Source organism: Amia ocellicauda, chromosome 6 (assembly GCF_036373705.1).
Source record: "Amia ocellicauda isolate fAmiCal2 chromosome 6, fAmiCal2.hap1, whole genome shotgun sequence".
Classification (NCBI taxonomy): domain Eukaryota; kingdom Metazoa; phylum Chordata; class Actinopteri; order Amiiformes; family Amiidae; genus Amia; species Amia ocellicauda.
This window is the reverse complement of record NC_089855.1, coordinates 40,379,346-40,396,493: the sequence shown is the minus strand read 5'-3', so window position 1 is coordinate 40,396,493 and position 17,148 is coordinate 40,379,346. Positions and strand designations below refer to the sequence as shown.

General features: G+C 45.2%; 1 protein-coding gene across 3 annotated transcripts; it reads right to left on the bottom strand.

The window, feature by feature from the left end:
* pla2g6 (phospholipase A2, group VI (cytosolic, calcium-independent)) lies at positions 1-16,222 on the bottom strand. 3 transcript variants are annotated; one of them, XM_066707131.1, is made up of 18 exons: positions 16,131-16,222; positions 9,275-9,493; positions 8,871-9,086; positions 8,443-8,626; positions 8,144-8,337; positions 7,396-7,492; positions 6,897-7,079; positions 6,654-6,762; positions 4,944-5,060; positions 3,924-4,014; positions 3,420-3,583; positions 3,129-3,279; positions 2,716-2,852; positions 2,440-2,499; positions 1,963-2,117; positions 1,686-1,853; positions 956-1,029; positions 1-829 (listed from the first exon to the last, which is right to left on the bottom strand). In XM_066707131.1, exons 2-18 carry the CDS (start codon positions 9,490-9,492, stop codon positions 685-687), a joined length of 2,463 nt encoding a protein of 820 aa, XP_066563228.1. In that variant the 5' UTR covers position 9,493; positions 16,131-16,222; the 3' UTR covers positions 1-684. The 3 variants fall into 3 exon arrangements, with proteins under 3 accessions (XP_066563228.1, XP_066563229.1, XP_066563230.1); XM_066707132.1 differs by lacking the exon at positions 2,440-2,499; XM_066707133.1 differs by lacking the exon at positions 4,944-5,060.
* Between the last annotated feature and the right edge of the window lie 926 nt (positions 16,223-17,148).

The window sequence follows — 17,148 nt, the reverse complement described above, 5'->3', positions numbered from 1 at the left end:
TGAATTTGCAGCAGTTTATTCCATTCATAATCATAATTGATCTGGTTTATTCACATTCACTTCATAACAGAAACACAGTTAGAAAATAGAACAGTACAGGTAAATTTGAAAAGTGGTCAATGTCATGTATTAATTCTGTCTGTAAACAGTGGCATTTTCAGTGGTCAGTTTTGATCGGTAGGCAGCAGGTCAGTGTAATATTTTCCAGGCGTAGACAGCTTCTCTGTAATGGGGAAGATTACACACAGGCAGGCTGGAGGCCCCTGGTGTACTGTACCCTACTCCAGCTGAATAGCCTTTAGCGATGAATACAGACAGTACTTCAGTACCGGAGCCTGTCTGGGCCCCTCAGTGATCAAGTCTTCATTCTCCAGTACCAACCCCCCAACTCCCCCTCCATAGCAGCACGACTGCACAGCCCCACTGGAAAGTGCATCTGGACCGCAAATCTGGACAGCACTACAGGACAACACATCCCGTCCGCACTGGTCTAGTCCCCACTGTACCCCAGTATGTGCCTCTAATGTATCCCCAGTATGTGCTTCTAATGTATCCCCAGTATCTTGTGTACCCTCTGTGTTTCCAGTATAAATTCAGCTGTGCATGTCCAATAAGTTCCCTGTGTGTGCCCAGCTTCGTGTCCATTGCCCAGTGTGTGTCCCGCAGTTTGTGTATTGTCCAGCCCTATCCCTGCAGCAGCAGCTGTGCCAGGCTGTGCAGCTGCTCCCTCTGCTGGTACAAGTAGAGCTGCGTCTCCCACAGCATGTTGACCAGCACAGCATCGCTGACCTCGTCCAGCAGCACCTCCACTGAGAACTGAGGACTGAGCCTGAGAGAGAGAGAGAGAGAGAGAGAGTGAGAGTGAAAGAGAGAAAGAATGAGTAAGAGGGGGGTGAAGAGAATGAGAGAGCAGGAGTGGTAGAGATGTACTACCCCTTCACAATCACACACTGACCTGTAATAGGCTGTGTCAGTCATCTCACACCAGGCTCTGGCCCTGTCTACAGCACAGCCATCAGAGTCTGTACACTGAGAGAGAGAGAGGGAAGAAAAACTTTGACTCATATACTCACTTTATTGAAACCCAGTGCATCAACCATGAGACAATTATACAGTCATCGCTTAAAACCATAAAAAAATCAAATGCCCCAAAAACACATCTTTCAAAACATAAAAAAACACCAATAAACATATATATATATGCAAAAATACTACTTTAAAACTATCATTGTCCTATAAAACATTATTTATATATTGAAGATATATCCCTCACCCAATTCCCAACCTGACAAACAATACAACCAATACAACACAAGGGGAGGGTCCTCCATCCATAGGGGAACATCTTTGCACCCTTATAATTGTAAATTCAGTTTTCTTACTGTTCTATTTATAAGTGTTACTATAATTACAAAGGTTACATTTAGTTTATCTACTTTTTTTTATTTTTTCCTTTTCATACATTATAATAATTAATGTTTGTCTATCATTTATACGCTATGCTTTGGCAATACATTTGACACTATGTACACTGTGCATACAATATATGTTACAACGTCTTAAGTGTCTTGATTTATTTTTTCACTTGCTGTTGATTTGTTTTCCTCTTTGCTGTGTCAGTTAGAGAGAGAGTTTGCTTATTAGTTACGTCCCCCTTCCCCTGCCCCACCCCCACCCTCACTCACACAGTCCACCAGCATTTTGCCCAGCTCCTTGGCTCCCATGAATGACTTGGCGAGCTCCAGGGGGTTGGAGGGCCGGAACACATCCACAGAGGTAACTGGCACCTGGGGGGGACGCCCCGTGCCCAGGGACACCACCACCCCCAGCTTCTGCTTGTGCCCCTCCTGGCCCTGCACAAAGAGAGAGAGAGAGAGAGAGAGAGAGGATGGAGAGTCAGTGTGCACTACACAGTAAATGTGACTGTGTGTGAGAGTGTGAGTGTGAGTGTGTGCACAGTACCTGCTCCCTCAGAGAGCGGTGGCATCTGTGTATCTCAGTAATGGCGTCCAATGTCGGGTTATTGGCCAGAAGCCCGCCATCCAAGAAGCGCCCCATTGGGCGGAAGTAGGTGGGGGCGGCACCACTGGACCGGGCTGCCCGCCACACTAACTGCTCTGAGAGGGGAGAGGGAGAGATTAAGAGGGTGAGAGGCAGGGAAGGAGATGGAAAGGTGAAAAGGGGGTGGGATGTGATAGAGAAGGATTGAAGGAAGAGTGACAAGCACAGAAAGAAAGAGAGAGAAGGAGAATGTAATAATTCTACATGGTGATTGATGTCCCAACAGAAGACAAACAGGTAGGTAAAGGGAGTGCTGTAGGAAGTGGGCTGGTGACTCCTGTGTGACCCCTGTGCTACACCAGCCCTGTGGACACACCCACACTCACATCCACACCCACACCCACACTCACATCCACACCCACACCCACACTCACACACCTTCAGCGTGTTTCAGGGGGGCAGTGTACCCCACTATCACAACATCTTCATCCAGCTCCCCTGAAACACAAACAGCAGCCACTGACACAGAGAGAGGGAGAGGGAGAGAAGGGAGGGAGACAGAAATGGGGGGAAAGAAGGAAAAGGTGCTTTCATAGGCTGAAGACAGAGACAGAAAGAAATGGAGAGAAAAACTGAGAGACAATAGAAGAAATAGAGCTACTGAGACAGAGAAAGACAGAGATACAGAGACAGAGAGAAAATAGACAGTGTTACCATGGGGGAGTGTGAGCGGTTGGAAGTCAGCAGTGCGGGCATAGGGGGGGCTGCGGCCAGGGTCGGGGGGGTCGTAGTTCCGGAATAGGTGCAGCTCTGCAGGGTGTCTGTCCGCCAGCACACTGGTCACCATCACCCTAGAGGACAGTCAGACAGACAAAGAGACAGAGACACACAAACAGAGAAAAAAAAATGTATAGAGTGATCAGCTACCCAGCACTCACTCGCACTCGCACAGAATCCGAGAGACACACAGACAGAGACAGGGGGATAGACAGCAAGTGGTGATTGAGACAGAGGCACAGAGTGACAGACAGAAATAGACAGAGATAGAAATACAGAAAGAAGGGTAAAGAGAGAGAAAGAGGGACAGACAGAAGGGCAAAGGGAGAGAGAGACTGGGACACACTGACTTGGGGTGTGTAACGTCCCCCATCCTGGTGTGCTCCCCAAATTCCCTCTTCAGAAACTCCTCCAGTGGTGCCGACTCATAGGGCCTGGAGCCCCGGAACACCTCGTCCTTCATCCGGAAATACAGGCAGCGCAGGTACGCCATCGACTTCCCTGCAACACAAACACACCGAGTACACAGTCATTCAGAAAGTTGGTCAGTGAGGTAGTGTCAGAGGGTCAGAGAGTGTGGCAGTGGGTCAGTGTCAGAGGGTCAGAGAGTGTGGCAGTGGGTCAGTGTCAGAGGGTCAGACCATGTACGATGGCAAGGGCGAGGATGCCGCCGGTGCTGGTGCCGCTGACCCAGTCGAAGAGCTCCCTGATGGGCCGGCCGGCCACATGCTCCAGGGCGATCAGCAACTGGATCAGAACCAGGCCCTTGATCCCGCCCCCGTCCAGACACAGCAGCCGCTCGCACCTGCAACACACACTCAGTTCAGCACACCTGGGACACACCTGAGACAGATGCACCTGGCAACAATACACTAAGAATACACTTGAGATGGGCACACCTAAGATACATACACCTGAAATACCCTTGGGAATCACACCACCTAGAACACACCTGAGACAAATATACCTGAGCAAGATATCCTCAACCGTTATATTCCAAAACACACACACACTACCTATAATACATTTGCACCTGTAATACATGACCTGTAATACACACAGACACACACCTGAGAAATGCTCTTACTCATCATACACACACATACCTGCATCACACAAACACACACACACGCAAAAATACCTACTTCCTGTTTTCTGCGTGTAGGCCATCCACTTGATGTTTGCCCTGGGTCAGTGCCCCCAGCGTGGCGGCCACATGCATGATGTCATCGAATCCTGGGAGCCAATCAGAGAGGGAGAAAGGGAAAGAGGGTGGGCTGAGCTCAGCCATCGGGACAGTTGGACAATGTCGCACAGAGTGGGAAAGAAACAGTGGGCGAAACTAGGCTTGTATTCAGATGAAGAGTTTGCAGGACAGTACAGTTCAAAATATGGCCACACAGTACACTATAGGACTGAACCATAAAATACAGCACCATATAGCAAAGCATAGGACTATACAGCCCAATAGTACGTAATCAGACAAAATATGACATTTTTGTACAGTAAATTATAGGATTGTAGTTTGCAGCACTGCAGCAATGGACCATGTACTGCACTACAATACAGTGGTGTATAGCATAGGACTCTGGAGTCCAGTACAGTATAGCAAGATAGGACCACAGTACAGAAAAGGAATTTATATTACAGCCAACGCAGGTCAAGAAGGGACTGCAGAGTTAAGCACAGGACTACAGTACTGAACAAAGGTATCCTATGGGCTGTACTATACTACAGTGGAAAGCATTACAGTGCAGAGCTATAGTATGAGCCTGTATAGTACAGTATAGCATTATGTAAGAGAGGAGAGGAAAGCAGTGGGGGGCTGCCTTAGAAGGATCACAAGGGGGTGCTGTAGAGGGGAGAGAGGTTGCAGTGTAGAACAAAACAGACTGCAGCCAGGAGGGCAGGAGAAGAGACGCTAGGAGAGGAGAGAGGGAGAGGAGGACCCAGTGCACAGGACCACACTGTAAGGGTAAGAGCAGGACACTGGGAGCCAGACTGAAATTGGGAAAAATGCTTTAGGATACTGGAGCTGAGAAGAGCAAACGAGCAAGCAAGCAAGAGAGAGAGGGAGGGAGGGAGAATGGAAGAGATCCCCAACCCCTCAGAGCAAGAGAGGGCTGGTGAGTGGCAGGGGGCAGGTGGTGAGAGGGGGGCATTACCTATAGGTGGTGGTGGTGGTCTCTTGAGGATCTGCGGGGGGGTGGCAGGGGAGGGGGGGTGGCAGTGCTCGGCCCCTATGCTACACAGCATGCTCAGCAGGACTTTCCTGTTGGGCCCTGAGGAAGGGGATGGGAGGTGGTATTGTTACAAACTGACACAACTACACACACTGACACTACTGCACAGACTGACACACTGACATTAGGGCTGGGCGATATGGCCAAAATACATTATCACGGTATTTTTCACATTTTTGACGGTATGACGATATTTTTTAATGGCCATTTTATACTGTTCGTAAAGCAAAAATAATAGGACACACCTGACATTGAATTATGTTTTCCCTTTCTGTGTCAGTTGTCTTGAAACCAAATCATGTCCACACTATGGACATGGGGTCACTTTGCTATGAAGTTTCACCCACACTACTCTCCTCCATCTCGTCTTCATTGATTGTGCATTTACAGTATCACATTTGTTTGTTCATGTCAACACACAAAACAAATGGAATTTATTTTCGATATTTGGCTGAGGCAGCATTCATTCCAAAACAAGGGTCGTGTTTGAGAAGCGCAGTTCTGCACAGAGATCCAGAGATGCCTGTTCTTGGAGCGTTTCTGCATGATGACACTAAGCCCCACCCACAGAAATCTGCACAGAATTGCACAGCCCAGCGCAGCTGAGAAGCTGCTGTGGGAGGTGAGCTGTGGCTGCGAGTCGAAAGATTATGTAGAAATCAAGAGGGACGTTAAGCTGAATGAAAACTATTGCTGCCCTCTTGCTAACGGAGGCGAATGTCAACTTTCATTACACAATGAAGCCATGAACAGCATTGTCAAAACCATAGATATAGAATTCTAGATCGACACTTTAGCATTGTCAATGCTTAAATAATTACATCAATTACTTTAAAAAATATAATGTAAATCTATGATGCACAATAATTAAGTTGTTACTTAAATTATTGGCAATTCTATTTTTTTAAATAAAAACTAAAATAATATAAAAATAATAACAAATTAAGTCATCCAATTACATTGATTTCTGCAGGGTTTGTGAAGAAAATTCTACGCAGATCAGCAGGATCCAAACGATCCCATTGGTTGGGCCGTGCAGATCTGCACAGATCTGCAGATGTGTGTTACATCGGCGTTCTTTGATCAGATGCATCTCATGTCAGACAGCGCAGTCTCAAGCAGCCAGCGCAGCAAGTTATGTGATACGTGAACGCAATCAAGTTTATTGCTGGCTGATAGATATGACTGAATGACACGGTAATTAGTACATTATTAAATGTAGCATAGAAAACTTGAACTATACCTTCATATTGGTATTTTAAAGTCCAAACCGGTATAGTTAATGTCCATAAATGAATACCGGTATAGTTTTCTACAGTATACTGCCCAGCCCTAACTGACACTACTGCACAGACTGACAGGAATACTAACACTAACACTGATATCACTGCACACACTGACAGTAATGCAGACACAGTTCACTGTGCATGCACTGTCTCATTATACTACAGTTAGTGCAGCCCAAGGCAGTGAGGTTTAGGTCAGTGTAGGCAGGGGGCGCTCTCTTTCTCTCTCCTTATCTGTCTCCTTCTCCATCATCATCTTCTTCTCTCTCAATCTCTCGCTCTCTCATCCCCTTCTCCACTTCCCCCCCAACTCCCCCCTCACTCTCTCGCTCTCCATCACTCTCACCCTTGCTGGTGCGGGCAGCAATGAGTCCAGGCGTCTCCCCCAGGTCATTGGGTGTCTCCACGTCAGCACCAAACACGATCAGAGCCTTGATCAGCTCCATGTGGTCCAGCTACAGAAGTACAGGGAGGGACGGAAAGTGACCAGGAGAGAAGGAGGGGGGGAGAATCTGTTACTCTTCTGTATACCTTTGTGGCAGGTACCCTTCCCCCATATCCCCTCTCCTCATATCCCCTCCCCAGGTACCTTCATGGCGAGGTGGAGAGGCGTGTCCCCATGCTGGCCCTGTGCATTGGCCGGGGCTCCGTGGGTCAGCAGCACCATGGCTGCCTCGAACCTGCACCGGTGCACCAGCACATGCAGGGGCGTGTCTGCAGTTCGACTGAGTGCATTCACACTGCCCCCTCGGTCCAGCAGCAGCCGGCACATCTGAGACACAGGAACACATTGATATTGATACTGATACTGATGAGACACCGGAACACAATGCTATTGGTGTGCTATGCTGTATGATGCTGTTGCATTGCGCTGTATTATATTATTTGCGAATTTTTATTGTTATACTGTTGTGCTGTGCTGTATTACCCATTTTGTGATGCTTTGCATCTGTGTTATGTTTTGCTGTGCCGTATTACATAGTGCAAATCTTATTGACATGCTGTGCTGTATTACGCTGTGTTGTGCTGCACAGTCCCTGGTCTGGCTGTCTGTGTCCTGCTGTGTGTTATGTTGCTCACTCTCTTACCTCGGCAGTCTTAGCCCAGTGGAGTGGGGTCCCTCCGTACACTGGGTCCTCTGACTGCAACTGGGTCGGGTCAGCACCCAGGATAGCCTCCGCACAGCTGGAGAGAGAAAGGTATAACATTCATTATACAGGGTCTCTCTCTCTCTCTCTCTCACTCTCTTTTTACTACACTATGCTGTTATACTGTACTATACCACACCTTACTGTGCTGTAATATACACTACACTGTACTTTATAATACTGTGCCTCATTGTACTCTACTCTTCTGCATTGTGCTGTAACTGTCTCACCCTCGCTGTCCCTGAGTCTTAACTTGTCTCTCTCTCTGTTAACCCATCTCTTTCTTCCCGTTTGTGTAACCCCCCCACTTTGTCTGTCTGTGCGTGTGTCGACATTTAACTTATCTATCTCTCTCCCTTTCTCTTTCTCTGTTAATACCGTCTCTCTCACTCAAATTACATTCAGTTCAGTTCAAAAAACCTTTATTGGCATGACTAATTGACATCAGTGGTGCCAAAGCATTAACAGAAATGTCCAGTGCTCAAAGGGCAATGGGAGCAATAAGTTCAGAAATTATACATTTTAGATTTTAAGTCATTTTACATAAAATTGTTTGTATACATAGCGTCATTGACACAAAGTGCTGTTTGCCTCTTTCAAAGTGTTAACACCCCTCTCTCTCTCTCTCTCTCTCTCTCTCTCTCTCTCACTGTTTTAACACCCTCCCCTGTCTCTCTCTCTCCCTTACCTCTTTTCACTGTACTTCATGGCAGTGTGGATGGGGTAGCCGTGCCCCCCCATGACGTCACAGCGAGCCCCACACCCCAGCAACACCTGCACAGTCTCCGCCTTGCCCAGGCGACAGGCCACGTGCAGGGCTGTCTCCCCAGCAACACTCACCGTGTCCAGCCCAGGGCTGGGGCGGGAGCACGAGCACAGCAGCTGGAGGGAGAGAGAGTTTCGTAGCTGAGGAGGGGTGAAAGAAACACAGAGACACACACAGACAGACAGATGCACAGACACGTGGACACATACATACACACAGACCTCAGTGACCGCTGCAGTGTCCAGCCGGGCGGCGCAGTGCAGGGGCGTCTCTCCCTGCCGGTCAGTGATGTCGAGCCGTGCTCCACACTCCTCCAACAGCTCCCTGACCAAGCCCACATCACCATGGCAACAGGCCAGGTGTAGGGGGGTGCGGCCCTCCACCCCGTCATGATTGTTTATCTGACTGGGGGTGTGGGGGGATGAGGTATCAGTTATTCTCAGTGAATCATTCTCTCAATTTTTTTTATTTTTCTGTGTGTCTCTCTCTCACTATCCACCTGTCTGCCTCTCCACACCCCGCCCCATATACCCTTTTCCTCCCCTCTGTCCAGTACCTCTCTCCCCCATCCTTTCCCCTTTCCTCTTTCCTCTTTCCTCTCTCTCCCCTCCTCCTCCTCCACCTCCTTCTCTATTCCTCCTCTACATACCTCATTACATAGTTGTTGTGAAGACAATCCCTGACCCCGGTTTCGACGGCGATGTGGGCGGAGCTCCAGTCAGGGTGGTTGCGAAGGCAGTCTACAATTGGCTGCAGTGTCTCTGGGCGGAGCGGGGCCCGGGCACTCTCATAGAAGGGGCGGAGCTTCAGGCCATACTGGGGAAACCAGTTTCGAGCATCTTCCTCTGAGGTGACCTGGAACAGCCTGAGACACAGAGAGAGAGAGGGTGGGAGAAAAATTACACACCTATTTCTAGAGCTACACCTAGTCTTACCTCTCCCTTCCCTCAACTCCTTTCACCTCCTCCTGCTCTCCATTTTCCCATCCCCTGCTCTCCATTTTTCATCCACTTCCCTCCCTACGATCTTCCCCCTGCCCCATTCCCCCCTCACCTAAGGGCAGTGCCAGGCGTGTCGGGGCAGGTCAGCAGGCAGTCCCAGGAGTGGGCCGGAGGGTTCCTGTACAGCTGCACCCGTCCTTCCACCTGCAGCTGCGTACGCCCCCCACCCGACCTGTACTCTGACAATGGGACATCCCGCACGCGGTAGGGGTTGGAAAATAGTGTACTGACCGAGGACAGCGTGCCCACCAGCCGTCCCAGAAACTCCATCCTGAGAAAGAGAGAGAGAGAGAGAGAGAGAGATGGAAAGAGATATTTCTGTGTTTACTGTTCCCATTGCCCTGTTTCTGAGCACTGGATTTGTCTGTCAATGCTTTGGTAACACTGATGTCCATTAGTCATGCCAATAAAGACTTTTTATTTTATTGAACTGAATGGAATTGAATTGAGAGAAAAACAGAGACTGGTGGACAGATGAACAGAGACAGAGATAGATCTGAGCCAGGGGCAATGCCAGGGTAGTTCTTGGGGTGGTGTTTGAATATTTCCGAAAATACACTGCCCTCGTTTCTGAAACAAAAATCACTAATACATGCTGAGGTTGTTGAAAAATTGAGATAAATTATGAACACATCTATCCATATGTAAACAAAGTCTGGATAAGATGAGGTGATTGAATTTGCACATTTCCGATCTTGCAAATATCAAGAAGTTGTTGAACTTGTGGATGGGGGGGTAGCTGAATCTTTTATTATATGCATACCAGTAAACAAGTGGTATTAAGTTTAATTCACATACATTTTATTTTATATGAATATCCCATCTTTACTAAGCAGTTAAGTTGTATGATTGTTTAATCACCTTTGATCAATAGGAGTCACCTTCAATCCTGCACTTTCCTACACTCACCACACTGACACGCACCTGCTGATTCTTCCTGAGAAACATATGCCGAATCTGACTCTTCCTCACAGACTACTCAACTCAGCTGCTCATCCAACCCCTGCATCTCTCCCACCTGGACTACTGCAACTCCCTTCTGGCTGGCCTGCTTGCAACTACTACCCGCCCACTCCAGCTCATTAACTCCAGAAGATTAACTTCTGCCTCCTCTCCACTTCCCTTCCTTCAGAGTCGCTCCTTTTCATCCCTTGCCCCTAAGTGGTGTAACAACTTTCCCCACTGAAGTCAGGACAGCAGAGTACCTGTAATTTAATTCCTTATTCCCCAGAGTGGTTCAGCTTTCCTGTAATATTGCACTTTATATAACATTTTCATCATACTGCTTGATTACATTGCTAGTACTTGTTTATTGTGACTACCCCTGTGCCACCTTCCCCTTAGCTCTTAACTATGACTTCAGCTCATCCTATTTGCACTTGTTAGCTATAACAATCTAGGATGTAAAACTTGTATTTTATGTTAACTGTATATTTTCTTTGCTTGTGTAAGTTTGTGTTAGATTGTATTAGTGCACTTTTGTATTTCTCATATTCTGTAAGGCTCCCTGGATATGGGTGTCTGCTAAGAAATACATAAATAATAGTGGAAACGTTGTCTGTCATTTGTGTTGTTGTGGAAATTATAGTAACTTGTCTTATTGGCTTATCTTCTGTTGCAGAGCAGAGTTTAGAGAGGAGAGAGAGAAAACACAAAAACATTAGGAAAAAGGGAAACAGAGATAGGAATGGAGAGGAAGTGTGGAGGAAGTAATGATTGCAGTTCATAAATATGAGTATTAAACAAACAAGGCATTTGATTCAAGTGAACCGGCTGGGTAAGTAACAGAAAGTGAAACAGGTTATTGGAGAAAATCTGGATGTTATGAATGATGGGGACATGAGTCACAAAATCTATAAGAAGGTTAAAATAGGAGTGTGCAATGGAATTCAATACAGGAGAACGCAATCAATCAAAACAGAAGTATTGCCACAGACAGAGACAGGAGAGTACAGGTGAGATGCAGCCATCTTGTTGTTTGACTAGTTTCAGACCAGTCTTAGCATTGCTCATTTTGTTTTAAATTTGCCTTAATTGTAGTTAGCATTGTCTGTAGTTTGCCTAAATTGAAGTCAATTCAGTTCAGGTTGTAGAAAGGAGATTTAGTCAAGGACTAGCAGGAATTCTGTTGCAGGAGGAGCCAGGTGGGGCCAGTTAGGTGTGAACTGGGGGCAGGTAGACAAAAGGTACTTACAGCAGCTGTTGAGAAAGAGCTGTGCTGTTTCTCAGTCACAAGCAGTTGACTAGGTATCTGAAACCAAGAGACTTAGGGGAAAAAATATATATATATAACATTTAGAAGCATGTGGCCACTACAGTGTCAGGTTTGCAGAATGATTGCCTTCCTGGATGAACTAATTTAAGAAGGTTTCATTTGTGAACGTTGTCAGCAGGTTAAAATCCTTGAGATCAAGGTTCGTGATCTTGAGGCTTAGCTTGTTGATCTGCGCTGTATTACGGATATAGAAGAATTGGTCAATCAGCCCATGAGAGAGATGGTGTGCACGCCAAAACCTAGGAGAGTTGAGACCGTAGAGCAGGAAAGTGGACAGAACTGCTGGGTTACAGTAGGTCGTAACCACAGAAAAGGGAGCACACAACCCCTAGAGATACCCCAAGAGCTAGAATTGCCCAACAGGTTCCAACTGCTGTACACCAAGTTGGACAGTGACAGCTCATGGTGCCCACTCCCCCCATAGAACAGGGAGGTGGTTATAGTAGGAGACTCAATCCTTAGAGGCATAGATCACACAGTGTGTTCTAGTGATAAGGAGACCCACATGGTATCTTGCCTGCCTGGTGCTCAGGTTGCAGATCCCCCTAAACGAGTAGATGGGCTACTGGCCAAAGCCAGGGGGAATCCACTGGTCATGGTCAACATTGGAACCAATGACATAGGAAAAGGTAGGACAGAGGTTCTGCAAGACAAATTTAAAGAGTTAGGAACAAAACTAAAGAGCAGAACCTCCACGGTAGTTTTCTATGAAATATTTCCGGTACCACGTGCCAGACCAGGGAGACTAGAGACTAGAGGCTGAGATTAGAAAGTTTAACACGTGGTTGAAATTTTGGTGTAGGGAAGAGGGTTTTAGGTTTATGGAGCATTGGTCTTTCTTCTGGGAAAGATGGGACCTGTACAAACCGGATGGTCTACATCTAAACAGTAATGGAACATCATCTTTGTAGGTCAACTTTTGAATAAAATATCTGGAGGATTAGTGGTAGGAGTGTGTTACAGACCACCCAACTCAGATATTCAGCAAGATGTTGCATTGTACAATGTAATCAGGACTGCATGTAGCAAGGATATGGGTGTTATAATGGGAGACTTCAATTTCCCAAACATAGACTGGGAAAGCCCAGTTGGGACTACAGAAGTAGAAATAGTGATGGTTGTGATTGTAAATGATTGCTTTATAACGCAATTTGTCAGGGAACCAACCAGGGAGAGTGCATGCATTGATTTGATATTTTCAAATGACCAAGACAGAGTCAGAGGGACACCAGTTGGAAAACCAATGGCAAACTGTGATCACAATATGGTTAGCTTCGAGGCATTCTTTCAAAAAACAAAGACCAAGTCTAAAACAATGGTCTACAATTTTAGAAAAGCAAACCTTGAAGGTATGAGGCAGCACTTAGAAGAGGTAGACTGGAGCACACTGGATACAGATTCAGTTGAAAATGGATGGGTATATTTTAAGAATATACTACTTGAGGCTCAGGAGAAATTTGTACCAAAACTTAGCAAATTGAGGACCAACAAACATTGGCCAAAATGGTTTAATAGAAGTATGCAAAAAAATATCAAGAGAAAGAAAATGTTGTATAGCACATACAAAAGGGATGGAGAAGAAACAAAATACATAGAATATGTTGCGCTGCAAAGAGACTTTAAGAAAGGGATCAGGAAAGCAAAGGGGGAAATAGAAAGAAACATAGCTCTCGGAGCTAAAGCTAATGCAAATAGCTTTTTTCAATACTACAACAGCAAGAGGTCAATAAAGGAGGAAGTGAAACAGCTAAAGGGCATAAATGGAAGTATCTTGGAAAATGAACAAGATGAGGCAAATGTTCTAAATGAGTATTTCACAGAGGTTTTTACAACAGAAAAAATATAACATGCCACAGGTTAACAGTCCAGTCAAACCCTAAGAGAGATCAGGATAAATGAGGAGGAGGTATTACAGGGACTAGCAGAATTAAAAACAAACAAATCACCTGGGCCAGATGGTATATTTCCAACAGTACTTAAAGAAATTAGGGAAATTATTATTAGGCCGCTAACTCAAATATTCCACTAGAAAGAAAGAAAGAAAGAAAGAAAGAAAGAAAGTTTACAAATCAGAGGAGGCCACTGACCCATCATGCTTGTTTCCAAATGACACTTAGAACAGGGGATGTGCCAACTGACTGGATGTCATACCAATCCACAAGAAAGGGGACAAAACTGAGCCAGGAAATTACAGACCAATCAGTCTCACCTGCATCACTTGTAAAAAATCATTAGACTGAAAATAGAGGAGCATCTTAAAGAAACCATATTCTCTGAGATAATCAACATGGGTTTAGACAAAGCAGATCATGTCTTACTAATCTATTAGAATGTTTTGAACACGCAACTGCAGCTGTAGATCACGTGAAAGCATATGATATGATATACTTAAAAAAAGCTTTTGATAAGGTTCCACACCAAAGACTGATCCTCAAATTGGAAGCTGTAGGCCAGGGGTCTCCAACCCTGGTCCTGGAGAGCCCCTATCCAGCAGGTTTTAGAGGTCACCCTTCTATTGCCAATTTATAAACACCTGGAAATATTTCAGTCAGATCAGTGAAGCTTTGGTTTGGTAAATTCAGTAATTTAGAAACAATTATCAGAATACCTGCAGCCTCTCTGAGCAAGAGCTCCCTTGGTTGATTTGCTTAGTTGATTAATAACTCACATGTGTTCCTAGTATTTAGAAATTGGTGATTTAGGGAGACCTATAAGATAAACTGGATTGGGGCTCTCCAGGACCAGGGTTGGAGACCCCTGCTGTAGGCATTCAGGGTAAACTAAGTAGATGGATTATGAACTGGTTGATGTATAGGAAACAGAGGGTGTCGATTAGAGGAGTTGCCTCTAACTGGAGTGAGGTTATTAGTAGAGTTCCACAGGGATCAGTACTATAGCCTTTGCTTTTTCTAATCTATATTAATTATCTGGACTCTGGGATAGTTAGCAAACTTGTCAAATTTGCAGATGATACTAAAATAGGTGGCTCAGCAGATACAATCTCGGCAGCACAGGCTATTCAAAGGGATTTAGATCACATTCAGTTGTGGGCCGACACCTGGCAGATGAAATTCAATGTGGACAAGTGCAAGGTAATACATGCAGGTAACAAAATTGTCCACTATAATTACACTATGGGAGGAATAGAACTAGATGAAGTAACGCATGAGAAAGACCTAGGAGTCTTTGTGGACTCCTCACTTTCTCCATGCAAACAATGTGGGGAAGCAATAAAAAAGGCAAACAGAATGCTAGGGTATATTGTCAAAAGTGTAGAATTTAAAACAAGGGAAGTAATGTTAAAACTGTACAATGCACTAGTTAGACCTCATCTGGAATACTGTGTACAGTTCTGGGCACCACACTTCAAGAAAGATATCGCTGCTCTAGAGGCAGTTCAGAGGAGAGCAACCAGACTTATTCCAGGTCTGAAGGGAATGTCCTACTGAGACTGAGGGAACTGAACCTTTTCACCCTGAAACAGAGGAGACTACGTGGTGATTCAAGTCTTCAAAATTATGAAAGGCATCGACCACATCAAACCAGAGGCGCTTTTCCAGATCAGCAGGTACACACGCACCAGGGGACACAAATGGAAATTGAGCTTCAAGGCATTCAAAACGGAAAACAGGAGACACTTCTTCACACAGAGAGTTGTCACAATCTGGAACAAACTCCCCAGCGATGTGGTTGAAGCTGAAAATTTGGGAACATTTAAAAATAGACTGGATAGGATACTTGGATCACTCAGTTATTAATGGACACCAAACGAGCACGATGGGTTGAATGGCCTCCTCTAGTTTGTAAACTTTCTTATGTTCTAAAAACAGGAGAATAGAATGTTATCAAATACAATTATTATTGTAATTATTCATCCAAGGCAACTCGCATTAACATTGTATAATAAAACTGTGTTATAGGCCATACAAAGTGTATCAGGTATCTTCGTGTAATTATTTGTATTTCGTATTTGAAACAGGTTGTGATAATTTAGGACAAACTGTGCATTTCTGAACAGATCTGCACATTTGAACCAATTACATTACAACAAAAGTGCAGAAATATGCGCATTTGTATATAAGCAATTTGTCACGCGACTTGGTGGCTACATTAATAAAGTCAGTAAGTTAATAAAACTACACCTTCGATAACGTAAACCTATGGAGCTTGAGTCAATAAAAATGCATAATTAATAAACGTGTGTATGTGTGTGTGTTTACTTAAAGAGACTGTCTGTGGGATGACAAGAGAATTATTATTATTATTAGTTGATTTACGTATAACCTATGTATGTATTATAATTTCCAAGAGCAAACGCGTTGTTGTTACAGCGACAACAAAACAGTGAGTGTGATATATGCTGTCCTACTACCTTCTACAAGATAATTGGTCGCGCTTCTGTGACATACAAAACAACTACTGTTTACCGACGCCAGACGCGATTCCGTGACTCGAGTTACACAGCCCACTGAATGAGCTAATGCATTTAAACCTGTTTCTCAGTCCGCACTGAAATAATTTTACTCCCCGTTCTTATATGTCTCCTCCGCAGAGAGCAATACATAAACTGCCTCGGTATATAATACCCATATCTGCAATCCTATTAGCGCTGCCTTTGGAGCCATCAGCTTACCTCTCGCCGATCTCTGTGTATCTCTGACTTTTCACTGCTATAAGCTTTGACAGCACAGCATGCGTGATGTCTCAACCAAACATAAAGCTGGACGCCATTGGAGTGCGTTGATAGCATCGGGCCAATCACAGAGCGGGAAATATGATACGCCGTGGCGGATTCGAGGCAACCACGGAGCAAAACCCCGGCGCAGGGGCGGGGAATGTGTCTGTCTTATAGCCAGATATAGTGTGGTGTGGGGAAAAAAAAGTGTTTAATATTTTTAACAGGGACACATTCATTCATTCATTCATTCATTCATTCATTCATTCATTCTCTCTCTCTCTCTCTCTCTCTCTCTCTCTCTCTCTCTATATATATATATATATATACACTCACCTAAAGGATTATTAGGAACACCTGTTCAATTTCTCATTAATGCAATTATCTAACCAACCAATCACATGGCAGTTGCTTCAATGCATTTAGGGGTGTGGTCCTGGTCAAGACAATCTCCTGAACTCCAAACTGAATGTCTGAATGGGAAAGAAAGGTGATTTAAGCAATTTTGAGCGTGGCATGGTTGTTGGTGCCAGACGGGCCGGTTTGAGTATTTCACAATCTGCTCAGTTACTGGGATTTTCACACACAACCATTTCTAGGGTTTACAAAGAATGGTGTGAAAAGGGAAAAGCATCCAGTATGCGGCAGTCCTGTGGGCGAAAATGCCTTGTTGATGCTAGAGGTCAGAGGAGAATGAGCCAACTGATTCAAGCTGATAGAAGAGCAACTTTGACTGAAATAACCACTCGTTACAACCGAGGTATGCAGCAAAGCATTTGTGAAGCCACAACACGTACAACCTTGAGGCGGATGGGCTACAACAGCAGAAGACCCCACCGGGTACCACTCATCTCCACTACAAATAGGAAAAAGAGGCTACAATTTGCACAAGCTCACCAAAATTGGACAGTTGAAGACTGGAAAAATGTTGCCTGGTCTGATGAGTCTCGATTTCTGTTGAGACATTCAGATGGTA

Excerpts from the sequence above, each read along its gene's own strand:
- pla2g6 (XM_066707131.1), bottom strand. The coding sequence starts at position 9,492 with ATGGAGTTTCTGGGACGGCTGGTGGGCACGCTGTCCTCGGTCAGTACA. Across the intron at positions 8,627-8,870 it reads CACAACAACTATGTAATGAG|TCAGATAAACAATCATGACG; the intron begins GTATGTAGAGGA and ends CCACACCCCCAG. Across the intron at positions 2,500-2,715 it reads ACCGCTCACACTCCCCCATG|GGGAGCTGGATGAAGATGTT; the intron begins GTAACACTGTCT and ends TTTGTGTTTCAG.